The 13409-nt window shown below is 39.5% G+C and overlaps 1 protein-coding gene and 1 non-coding gene across 2 annotated transcripts in view; one reads left to right on the forward strand and one right to left on the reverse strand.

The window, feature by feature from the left end:
* Positions 1-4842, reverse strand: part of LOC134736450 (uncharacterized) — an 80230-nt gene extending 75388 nt beyond the window's left edge. The window contains exons 1-2 of the mRNA XM_063637854.1: positions 4712-4842; positions 4521-4619 (exon numbers count right to left, since the gene is read on the reverse strand). Coding sequence (XP_063493924.1) covers positions 4521-4619; positions 4712-4749 — 137 coding nt within the window. The 5' untranslated portion in view covers positions 4750-4842. The remainder of the gene's footprint in view (positions 1-4520; positions 4620-4711) is intronic.
* Positions 4843-5708: 866 nt separating this feature from the next.
* Positions 5709-5768, forward strand: LOC129481436 (U7 small nuclear RNA). The gene has a single exon (XR_008657428.1). It is a non-coding gene; the product is annotated as a U7 small nuclear RNA (small nuclear RNA).
* Positions 5769-13409: the final 7641 nt, after the last annotated feature.

The following is a 13409-nucleotide window of genomic DNA, read 5'->3' on the forward strand; positions in this document are numbered from 1 at the left end:
AAGTACAAAAGCTTTAATTTTTATAAAGAACAATTTGCTATATATATATATATATATATATATATATATATATATATATATATATTTCTTGGTTGCTTGTGCTTTTGGTGTCATATCTAAGAAATCATTGTTTTAACCAATGTCAAAATGATTTATGCTTATTTTCTTCTAAGAGTTGTATAGTTTTAGCTGCAACATTACAGCCTCCAGTATTTTTTTAGTTAGTTCCATTTTGAGTTAATTTTTAAAATATGGTACAAAGTATGACCACTGAAATTTCTGCTTGGTTGGTGTTTTGGTCAGCTAATGATTAGAAAAAGGTGTTTTTAAATGTGTGGAACTAATCTTTGCCAAGGAGCTTAGCATGTGTATTGAGATACATCTTAAACACTCAGCTCACCTTTACTTCTTGTTTGCACAAAGGCTCAAGGTTAATTAGAAGTGAGAGCTTAGGACTTTCTCAGCTCTTTCCAGAGCAATCACACAACTCTGGACATACCTAGAGCTGTACACACATGCAGCAAGCCATGTAGATTTTTAGAAATAAGTCAAAGCTTTTCCAAACTCCTCATAAACATCTCGGTCTTAAGATTTACCTTGTAAATGTCTTACGTTGCCTAAGTTCATCATTGCCAAATTCTATAGTTTGGCTCTAATGTTATCTACTGTCTCACAGAGCCATAATGTTAAACTTTGCCCATGGATTTTTTTTTCTTTTTTTAACCAATGCCCCTGAGGATAAAGCTGTTAATACTACCCAAGCTCCAAAATCAGGTCAAAATAAAGGCAGTCTTGTAAGTGGAGTTTTCCAGGAACTGAGAGACAGTTTAAATAATCACAATTTTCTGGGAATGAGGCTTTGTAGAATATCCAACATTATATTTCTATCCCAGTGTCTGCCAGACTGCTGGCTGTCACCATGATTGTGGGCTCCTTGTTTTCAAAGCTACTGCGGAGCTGTACAAGGAGATAGGATAGAGCAAGTTAAAATGATACAAAGCTCGCTGTTTTTACTTAGATTCAGCCATTTTTCTTGAATAAACACTTCCTGGGTTGCTGCAAGTCTTTCTTAATTTGAGTGTTTTTTGAAAAAGTTGACTGAACATTTTTTGCCAGTGTTTTTATTGCTTTAATGAAAGAGAAAATTTTTGGAGGTCCTTACTCTGACATCACCCACATGGATTCATTTTTAATATTCTACTTAGAATGTTTCTCTGTTCTCATCTTCAAGGATATACTTACAAGGTTGATTTTTAATTTCACCTCCTCAAGATAATCTTGCTTAAATAGAAGATATTCTTTCATCTTCTGAACTCTCCTATAATAGCTATCATATTTGTAATTTATTTTACTAAAATGTCATCTATTCCAGGGATTACCTAAACTCTTATTTGAAGCTAATATTGTTTAACTTTTGACATGTGTATTTATAATTTATTTATCCATCAAAATTATAATTATTTTAAGGACAGGAACATTAACTTTTACACCTATATATCCTGAAATAGTTCCAGTTACATAAACTTAATTCAATGGATCACTTATTTAAATCAAAGTTATGTGCTTCACTATGATAATTGTTATCAGAATTTTATTTATGCCATGTATTCCAGAGATGGTAGGTTTGGGGACCAAAAAAAATTTCATGACTTTGGTAGAATATTACTTCATATTATTTTTGAGGCATTTTCCATGTGACAAGCTTCATACTTTTTATTATCTTCCTGATTCTTTGGCCTGGATCTTCACAGGAATTTAAATATTTAGCATGCCCCAGATTTTACTTGCCGCAAAATATTTTATAGTTACTCTGTTTATAGTACACACACTACCTTAATATCCTATTAATTAGAGTACCAATGACATATATAGTTATATTTATTTCTGGTAAAAACGCTATACTTTTGTTAACTCATGTTAGACATTTGGAAACTTCATATATTGAAAAATTATTTAATGTGAAAGGAGGATAATTGTTTATAAAATGAAATTGCAGTGAAGAAGGCTGAAGAAAATATCTTAAGGGTATTGTCAGCCTTTCACTGGGGAAACCATAAAACATGAGATATACTATACTGTTGAAATCATTTGAAATTATTCACATGCACACACATCACACACAAGAAAAGCATGATGCAGTTTTGTCCTTCAAACAAATACTGCCACTTGCATCCCAGGGAAGGCTGCGTCTCCCTGAGCCTCGCTGAAACTTTAAAATATTTATGGCAAAAGCAGCCATGCCTTTTCTAAGTACTGAGAATGAGAGTAGTTATATATAAGACGACAATACCTATTCCTGTTTCCCTTCAAGTATATATTTGGGTTTTGCTGCAAATGAAAGAATAAGCTCAATTATCTTTCTTCATTCTCCCTATTCCCACAGGCAGAGGGAACAGGCATACAAGAAAATAAAATCATTATATGTTTAAGCAGAGGCTGGAAGAGATTCCATGTGGGATATTCCTCATCTGTGCACTGCACCAGAATTAAAATGAATGCTCTCTCTGTATACACTCCTTCTCTTGCCTGCCACCACCTCACTACACAAAAAATCGTTTTCTCCCTGTTGAGTTGGAAGAGATGTAAATGATAAGTCATCATGTAAGCCCGATCCAATCAGAAGGCTTTTATTTTTCCTCAGGAAATCTCTCCTTGGTATGACAGAAAAACAACTTGGAAACAATGAGTGGAAACAAAGAACAGAAATGATTTCCACATCAAGATGCTAATGCACCTGTTAATTCCCTGACATAGTCATTTTTAAGTCAACACTTAAAAATAAATCTTCTCCTTGTGATTCATTAAATCTCCCATGATAGATACGAACCAGAAGCAATACTTACCTACTGTATTGCAGAGATAGTCAACCATAATCAAGATATTATTTAGGGACCAAAAAATATAAGTTGTGATGTTTAAAACAAATGGAAGACAAACTTTATCAAAGTCTATGAATTTCACTTGAATATGAAAGTACTTTTACTTTTTATGTGTTCTACCACAGTGCTAAAACCCTGATTAAAGATTGAAGACAAAAGAAAGTCTATTTCTATAACTAAGAAACTACTTAATTCTTTTACAACCATTTTGTTGGAGGTTGGTATATGTTCTGAATCTTTTAACATCTAAGAACATATGTCTATTGCCTTCAAAGTGAAAGACAACTTAGCTATATTAAAAGCTAAAGTTACAAATTTTCTTTTTTCCTCAAAATTCTGAAGCAGTTGTTTTACCACCCTCAGATTTTTAGTATTGGAAAGTCTGAGGACGGTCTGGTTTTCTTGTTTTGTTGTTTACCCTGAGTACTTGTCACCTTCTTTATAAATAATATGGAGACACCTCAGAAGGAAATACTCAGAAGCTAGTATCATTCTATTAACTCCCCATATACTCAGGGGACCCTTTTGAGATGCAGAATTAGATCTCGATATTATTTAAAAATGTTTTTTCCTGTTAACTGTATTTATATGTTTCCATACTCTCCACCAACTGCCCTGTTGCTCAATATCTTCTTACAAAATATGAAGGGTTTCCTCTGCTAATACGGGCCAGTTATGATGATATCTGTTTGGAGAAAGAGTTGCAAGTTGACTCAGTGCACTGGGTTGTTATCAATACTATCTCAAGTACAAACGCTCGACAATTTGGTATGTGGAAGGTATACTTCATTGTCCCCCAGACATGATGTAGGTCTTCTTTAATTTGTCTCGTCTATTGGTCATTGCACTGAGAACTTGGAATCAGGGATTAAGAGGACCCTGGTGGGGCTCATGCTACTATCTTTGTTGTAAATACAACTGATACTTTTAACTGATTTTTTTTCACATTCAAAGACTATGTGATATATAAAATGTATAAAATATATAAGCTTTCAACTTATATATAACTTTCAACTTATATATATTTCTTTATAAATAAAGAATATTTGGTAGGCACTTGAGATTTTTATTGAGATATTCAAAATTATTTCATCAACAACACTTTTATCAGGATAATAGAGGTATTAAAATTAGAATAAAAAGCTATTCTGAACCGACCTCCAAACTGAAACATCACTGAGATTCTCAAAATCCAACTGAGAGTCAAATTGGCTGAACTAGGCAAATAAAGAAGAAATGAGAGGTTTTAACCTGACATTTTAGATTTATTGGGGCAGGGGAACTTTCTAAAATACGGAAATATCACACCCAATCTAGGGAATCATATTTGAAGATAGCAATGCTCTAATAGATGTTTGTAGTAATCCATATTGGTTTGTAATTTTAAAGATAAAATATCTAAGTTTTCGACGATTGCTAAGATGAAGTAAGCCAACTAGAATCTATCTAATGCACTGTTCACAACTAAAACTGAACAAACTACAAAAAACAAACAAACAACAACAACCAAAAACAACCACTTAAACACTCTGAAAAGTAAAAACTAGCAGGAGGACCTGAAGTTAAAGCTTGAAAGCAGCCCACAGAGGGTAATGAGTTTCGTATTGTTTTCTTCCTTTATCACTTTGCTTGGATGTTTACCTGACCTGTCTCCCATGAAAGGTTCTGAACTTCAATTCCAGTCTCCACAGCCCCCTGATAGCGCTGACATCGCTGCTTAACCTTTTAGCTTCTAAGCATCTGTGAAGCAGGTTCACTAATTACTATTTGCCTGAGTCTGTTGAGATAGAACACACTCACACACACAATATATGAAGGAGATTTTTACTTACAGATACACAGCAAGGGACAAAAGAAGCTTATGATTCATTGTGAGCTGACCACCTAATCCTCAACAAAGCTGCCCAGAGTGAATAAAGTCTCGACGGAGCATGCCCCACTTGCACTGCAGCTGAGGAAACACAGCTGGCAGCCTATTCTGGGTTATATAACCCAGGGGCCGCATGATCACTGGGCAAAGCTTTGAAGGATATCTCACTTCCACAGGAAGGAGGAGTAAAGCCCAGGCCGTACCAGAGCAGTTCCTCCCTAACTCAAGATGTTGCATTCCCAGCACATTCTACAGTTATTTGTGAGAACTACAAGCAAGAAATGGGGATAACTATGTATGTCCAAGGCCTCCTGGAGAATTGTCCTAAGGTCTACCCCTCTAGCCAGACATCTCTCGTAGCAAAATCAGTCAATTTCATATGCCCACCAACCTCTCTGGACCTGGAGGAAGAGGTTTATCTAGCTAGACTAATGTAGCACCTTGACTGACCCAAACTCAGTGCAACACTGTTGAGTAACAGACAGAAAATCCTTTACTGGATCCCAAAGGACTACACCATTAGCAGGACAGCCAGACCTGCCTGAGGCAGTGACCTAATCCAGGATCCCAGTGTCTCAGGTAATGGAATACTATGCAGCCATAAAAAATGATGAGTTCATGTCCTTTGTAGGGACATGGATGAGACTGGAAAACATCATTCTCAGTAAACTATCGCAAGGACAAAAACCCAAACACTGCATGTTCTCACTCATAGGTGGGAATTGAACAATGAGAACTCATGGACACAGGAAGGGGAACATCACACTCCGGGGAATGTTGTGGGGGGGGGAAGGGGGCAGGGAGAGCATTAGGAGATATACCTAATGCTAAATGACGAGTTAATGGGTGCAGCAAACCAACATGGCACATGGATATATATGTAACAAACCTGCACATTGTGCACATGTACCCTAAAACCTAAAGTATAGTAATAATAAAAAAAAAAAGAATTATGGTCACAGTGTTATAGCTCTTTCAGAATTTGTTTAGCAGGTTTTCTGGTTTTCACAGGAAAATAAAATAAAAACAATAATTATAAAAAAAAAGCAAAGAAGGATTATCAGACAGCCCCACTGTTTGTAGCCAGTGGACCTGCTTCCAGATCTCCTATACTTATGTCTCTACTGTACCTAAGGTGTTTATCTAGCTACAGCAGTAGGTATTGCCAATCACATACACTCCTATCAATTGGGCTAAAAGAAAGTCTTGAGGAATTCCATTGTCTAAAACAACTTTCCTGAGGAATCTGGGGGATGTCTAGGGCTTCCAAGACAGTGGCAGTGGAAAGGCAATATCTGCATGGTCAGAGGAAGGGTTCTTACTACTTTTTCATGAGTACCAACTCATGTGTGACATCAAAGATCTAATAAAGGACATGAACCCAAAGTCAATCCCACCTCCTGGTGGGTTCCTAGTAAGCCTGTGTAAAAGCTTAAGGCCACTGGCCCAATGGAGCATCTCCTTCCCAGGGTGATATCTAGGGGCACCCCTAGTACACCCAATGTGCAGGATCCCACCAGCTACCAGCTTTACAGGCATGGCATTGTCCATCCTGTATCTAGGCCATCCCCAGCCACCTGCAGAGAGAGATGCAACACTTGGGCACACACAGCACCCCTTTGTTGCTTTGTTCAGTGAGCCACTCACTGGTAAAGAGGCATTGACATTTCCCAGCCAAGTCTCATTGATGGCATAGTTGCATGAGCCCAATTTCCTTCATATAATATTGTTCGTGAAATTCCTACGCAGAGGATTAGCACTGGTCCAGTTCTTGTTTTCTTCATTACCACTGGAACATTTCTGATCTATGTAATCAGAGGAGCTTAGTGCATCAAAGCACAAGCCCACCAAGATTCTGTTTAGTTATAGTTGTGATATTTTGCCACACAGTCAGTTATAAGTTAAAACAGAGAACCTTCTGCTCTCTCCCATGCAACAGGTACCAGATCCTCATTCAATAAGCCAGGGCTGCTCAGGTTTTGTTAGTATACAGTGTGGCATTAAGGAATACTGCTGTGGTTTTATCACTGGTAGGTAACTGTGGTCTGTGACAGAATGAGGCCCAAATGAAAGATCTAACACTTTATCGATTATCCACATTGCCACAGTCTGGGAGAACCTAAAAATGATATTATATTTCTAGGCCTGTACTACCCTGTCCTCGTGGAAAAAGCAGATTAACACGTTAGTTCCCCACCCCTCTACCCCTCCCAGGATCTCAGGTATCCCCTACCTATTGCATAAGGGTTGGGCTGAGTTGGTGTACTGAACTCATCTGTCTGCCCCAGTCCCAAGGCTAATACCTCTGTGATCACTCGTTATTCCTGTTGCTTGACCCAGACCTTTGGGCCTCTGTCATCCAGCCTAGGAAGGGAGGTTATATCCTGTATTAACTTGACATGTCTGATAACATCCACTATACTGGAAGGATTAAACACTCCCTGCCTCCAGAGGAACCCTAGCATCCTGGTATTCCTTGGTCTTGTTCTCCACCTCTGTGGAATCCCATAGAGGAGAGGAACCCAGGAGAAGTATCACCTTTAGATTGAAGTTAGGGAGCCTTGCCTGGGGTACTAGGGTGGCCTAAACTGCAAACCACCCTCCAGGACATGCACTCTAAAGGGGAAGACGAAAAATCATAGTTGGGAACACTGGAATTGGGATTTTGCAGGCACAGCCTAATCAGGCAGCTACTTAGTCCACCTCCACCTCCACCAAGCTCTGCATCTCTGTCAACCTCCAGGCAGCTACTTAGTCCACCTCCATGTCCACCAAGCTCTGTCAACTTGAGCTGCAGTACCATGTTTCCCTTGGATTAGAGTGCAGTGTTTAGTGACCACATTGCTCTAGTCAGAAGGGGTTGTCACTCCATTAGCAGGCCATCTTGATGTCATTTCTTCAGTCGTTTTGTGAGTTGGCTCCGCCACCATTCAACAGCTCTATTGGCCTGAGGATGACAAAGTGTATGGAAAGTCCATTGTATTGTAGGATAATGCACACATTGTTGTGTTACTTGGGTAGTAACCATTCCTTGGTCAGAGTGAAGTTCCATGGAGTAATCAAAAACATGACATGTGATCCTTTTAAGAGAAGCTATGTTAGTCCCAGCCTCCACATGAGTGACATATATACTTTCCCATTCCAGACAGCAAGTTATTGTAATAATACTTGTCCTTTAATAATCCATCCACTTTGTTGCCTTTCTTCTGACGAGATGTCTAGGTTGTTGGCAACAGCCGATGAGTCAGTGAAAATGTAGCAAGATAGGGTGGTAGAGGAAGTCTATGTGGCTATCACCACTGCATGTAGTTTGGCCCATTGTTCAAAACGCCCATGTCCAGTATCAGTCATGAGATAGCTATCCACCGGCTAGATGGCTGCCACAGCCCAGGGAACCCTGCCTGCTTGCCACTTGGCACAGCCATCAGTAAACAAGCCATGTCATACTGTCAGTAGGCACATGTCTGAGTCTTGGGCCCCAGGTATCCATAGGAGGATCCAAAACATCCTCTACACGTTGCTTAGTCCCTTCTGGCAAGTTAGTCACTTGCTCACGGAGCCTACTGGTCCCTTGGCTGCTAGGCCCAATCTTTTGAATGTATCCTATCCATTTGATCATTGAGCTGTATTGAGCCTGTCCAATTTCATTGGCAAGGTTTGTGAGTGCCCAGGTGAGAATGGGCAGTTCAAGTTGCAGTGTCTTTTGTGGCAGTTCAATCACAAGATTCTCAGTCTCCTTGTGTCCAATGGCAAGCAAGGAGTTGTCATTCAAAAGAGGTGTATCTGGGGGCGGCCTCAGGCAACTTACATGTCCAAACTCCAAGAGGCTTGTACACCCCAGTGGCAGTTTTCTGTTGCCACAGACTCCAATCCACATGCAGAGTGGTTATGCACACATGTCATTTCATCAGGGTAGCAGGCTTTAAAGCTTTTAAAGTCAGTGCCTGGGCCACAGCTCATTGAATGGCTTCCAAAGCCTGCTGCTGCAAAGGGTTTCACTTAAAGTTGGTAGCTTTGCTGGTCACCCGACTAAGGGGACCAACAGAACACCCAGGTGGGGTATACACTGTCTCTAGTACCCAAAGATGCCTGCCAGCTATTGGGCCTCCTTTTAATTAGTGAGTACCTCCAGGGTTAAAAATATTTATTTCACTGTCTCTGGAATACCTTTTTGGCCTCCTGCCCAAGTGACTCTGGCATTCAGCCTGGACAGTCCATTGTTAGTCTCCGTGCCCCAAAGGCCTTTTTGACCAGCCAAAAGGGGCTGTTACATTGTGATAGTGTAGTGTGTAGCAAGGCCTGAATTAGCAAAATAATATCCTATTTTCCACTTAGCTTGCAGTACTGCTTTTGTGGAATAAACTTGGGACTTGGGTGGCAGGCTGAAGTGGACATATTCCACCGTTAGGCTCGAATTCTTGGCTATGATGTAGTGATATTCTGTTCCACAAGCAGCCAAAGTGTCAATGCGTATGTCAACTAAAGAAAAAAAAAGCTTTTAAAGAGTTACAGTGGGTTTTATTTATAAGTTTTATTGAGGACTATAGACCGAGGCCTATAGCCTGGGCGCAGCCCTGTGGAGGGTTTTTTTTAGACTGTTTGGCATAGTATTTAGCCCAATGCTTATATAGACATGGTGAGGGTTCAGTACATGTAAAATTGTATTAAACTTATTCAGAAGTTATATTACAGCAGAATCAGATCAAGGTTTGGGTGTAAGAGTACATCTGGCTATAGATTACAGAGGCATAATCACTAACCCTGTCAGACATTACCTTATGTGTAGAAAAGGAAAGGACTAGCATTATTTATCTTCTAAGGAATACAGTGACTAGGGCAAGAGGCATGGGGGTGGGAGTGGTCTATCCTGTTTTGTCTTTAAAGCATCCTTCTGAGAGCTGCACATCATCACAGAGTCAGGGGCTTTGTGAAATCACACTGGAAAGCAGAAATGAGCAAACATGGTGTGACGGTTACTACTGAGTGTCAACTTGATTGGATTGAAGGATGCAAAGTATTGATTCCACCTGTGAAGGTGTTGCTGAGACTAACATTTGAGTCAGTGAACTGGAAAAGACAGACTCAGCCTTAATCTGGGTGGACACAATCTAATCAGCTGCCAGCATGGCTAGGATAAACGCAGGCAGAAGAACGTGAAAAGACTAGACTGGCTTAGCCTCCCAGCCTACATCTTTCTCCTGTGCTGAATGCTTCCTGCCCTCAAACATGGGACTTCAAGTTCTTCAGCTCTGGGAGTCAGTCTGGCTTCCTTGCTCCTCAGTTTGCAGACAGCCTATTGTGGGACCTGGTGACTGTATTACTTTAATACTCTTTAATAAACTCCTATATATATATAATAGGCGATATATATATATATATATATATATATATATAAAATAGGTGATATATATATGTAAAATAGGTGATATATATATATATATATATATCGCCTATTAGTTCTGTCCCTCTAGAGAATCTTGACTAATACACATGGCTTCTTTTTATTTTTTTATGTTTGTGGGCACATAGTAGGTGTATATATTTAAGGGGTGCATGATGTTTGCTACTTTGTCTCACAACTCTCATGTACTCAGCTATGGGAACCAGTCACTGGCACCTGAAATGGCTCAAAGGACCCCAAGCATAAGCAAATAAGTACTGTGAGTCACGTATTTGTCCCCAAATCTCCTGAGGTCATCGGTTTAATTTTTCCCATAAGGGGACCTGGAAGTATTGTTATGTGGGCTCTAATATCCAAGAACCCCAGAAAAGTCTGAGTTCCTTCCTTTTCTCCTCTTGTTTTAACAGGATTATAGGGACATTGGCATTGACCTCCAGTTGAAGACCTAATTTCTCAGGCTGACTGGCCCCATTTCTAACTGTGCCATTCTTCCTGAGACATTTGGATTTGCAATGTCCCTTGATTAAAAAAAAAAAAAAAAAATCAACTAGGCTGCATGAGATTCCTCTGGCCTTTCTCTACATTTATCCTCTAGATAATGAGTCTCTTTTTCTGTGAAGGCCCACATAGCACATGTGTTAGTTCCCTTTCAGGGTTCTTCTGAGTACTCGCTTTCCCAGCTCTCTAGCAAGGAATGAACAGTCACATAAGTGTCCAATAGCCAGGGGATCCTGTGCAGTGCTCCCCTGTTTCTGCATTCCTCTCTCTCTGCCTCAATCAGCAACCAGCTCACACATCTGGGTGGGGGAGGTGACCTATGCCTACCTTATCACCCTTCTTTCCTGCTCAAACATCCAGCTGCACATCCAGCCCCTGTTTGCCCAGGCTGATGCTTATTGGCAAAGTGGGTAGAGCAGTAACTCCCAGTACCAGCCTGGGGGTTATTTGCTTCCCCTACTTTGCCCATAAGCCATGGTTCTTTCAGACCAGCCTCTACTCACTAGGTCAATTTTGTAAAGCAGGTTTACTAATTACCATTTGCCTGAGTCTGGTGAGACAAAACGTACACACAACAAGTTATGTGAAACAGATTTATTACTCACAGATGGGCAGCAAGAGACAAAAGAAGCTTAGGATCTGTTGTAAACCAATCCCTCCACACCTCAACAAAGCTGTCCAGGGCACATGAAGTCTCAACTGAGCATGCCCCACTTGCATCACAGCTCAGGAACCCCAACAGGCAGCCCACCCCAGATTATATACATCAGGGGCACGTAACTCACCAGGCAAAGCTTTGAAAGACATCTGGCTTCCAGGGAAAAGAGGAGTAAAGCCAAGGCTGTACCAGAGTAGTTCCTCCCTAACTCAAGACGTTGCATTCCCATCACAATCTACAGCTGTTCCTGAGAACTCCAAACAAGAAAAGGGAGAGAACTAGGTCACTCCGAGGCCACTCAGACAACTGACCTGCAGCACCAGATGTCTATACAATGTTGGTTTCACTTCTCTGTGGTACCCTTTTTCCAGGGCTTTGGCCTAGCTGACTTTTTTATTCCTTGATTATAATTTTTCCCAGGAGACATTTAAAACCACTCAGTCTCTACTTTCTGCTTGGCTTCTCTGACACACTCAGGAAACACACAGAGGGGAAGCCACAGTAGAGAAGGTCAGCCTAGGCTCTCTCTGTGGCCTTGGCTTTGCAGGTCCTGGTTTTCTGTCTTTGTTTTTCAATCTAGCCTTTCTTGTTGTCTCAGTGTGATAGTTGATTTGATAAAAGCTACTATGATGTAGCAAGAAACGGACGTCTTAATAATTTATGGGTTTAGAAGTTATTAATTTTTAGTTTTATTGCCCAAATGTTTTCCAAGAAAGTTTTAAAAATTAATAATGCTTAAGTACATGATACATGTAATGTGCTGTGTGGTTTCAGCCTATGCAGAATTCACAGGGGACGAACTGACATATTTAGCTAGTACGCACCTATTTTCTACATAACCAATGTATATGTCCTCCTTTTTTATAAAGATTTTCTAGACATATAGGCCCATTTAAATGTGAAAATATATGTATTTTCATATATACATGTACACAAAATTCTTTTCAAGTGTTCGAGGATATTCACAGTTTTTTTAAGTTTTCAATATGCTTAAATAATTACAAGCAATTAAGTGTATATTTAGTATATTCTTGCTTGGGAATTTAGATCAGTATTGGGTTATAGTTGTCTCAAATCTTATATAATCTAATGTGGAAATTTGTATGTTGTATAAAATGTATTTAAATGTAGAACTGCCTTCCCAAATTAGGTTAAATGTGATTAAACATAACCTCAAGCATGCTTAAAGAAATTCTAAACTTAACTAGTGTAATAATTGTTGTAAAAGATATGGAACAATTATTTGATAAAATGTATTATGCCAGAAAAATCCAGCCTTGCTGCTGCAGCAACTATAAATCTGGCCTGATTTTAAAATTGTACAGGAAACATTTTTACAACCACAAGATTTGAGATACTAGTTATAAATGAGGATTCTCTATGGGACAACTATTCCTGCTGAAGAAAAAGAGTTCTTCAAAGTCCTCTATATATTATGTGACTTTAATATCTGAATAGTCACTGACATAAAGAGTTGGCTTACTTTTAAATTATTAGTGCCAGCTTTCTATTGGCTTTAAGCTCAGAAATGTAAAAAATTCACCTTCTGAGAAATATGACACACTTTGATTAATGAATTTTTAACCAAAGAAAATCAGGATGGGAAATTTGATTGGCAAAGTATAATGAAAAATGTACCCAATGTCTTTTGCATGTTAGTTTCATCAAGGGAGATAGCTTCAGTCACATAAGGTCCTACCATATTTTGAAAAGTAAAACACAACAGAGTACCATCACCATCTTAATATTGTGTTACTTTCTGACCTTGTCTTCTTCAGCTATTCAGATCTTGAATGTCTGTAGGACACTCTGGCTTTTATCAGAAAGAAGGCTAAACTTTTTCTTCTTAGTATAAGGAGTGACCATAACCAATGGCTTGCCAAATCAAGGCATTCCTCTTGGTGCAGTATTACAAAATAAAGCTTCACCCTCCTTGGATGTGTAAAGCGCATGCTAGGTGAGAGCACTTAGAGCCACACCTTAGGTCTTTCCCTAAAATACATGGTCTGGATTCACCAAAATGGCATGAACCCTCAGTCATACTGCAGGAAAACTGACCTCACATCAACTATTCAGCCCAATGTTGGTGGCAAGATTGTCCAG

Source organism: Symphalangus syndactylus, chromosome 4 (assembly GCF_028878055.3).
Source record: "Symphalangus syndactylus isolate Jambi chromosome 4, NHGRI_mSymSyn1-v2.1_pri, whole genome shotgun sequence".
Classification (NCBI taxonomy): Eukaryota; Metazoa; Chordata; class Mammalia; order Primates; family Hylobatidae; genus Symphalangus; species Symphalangus syndactylus.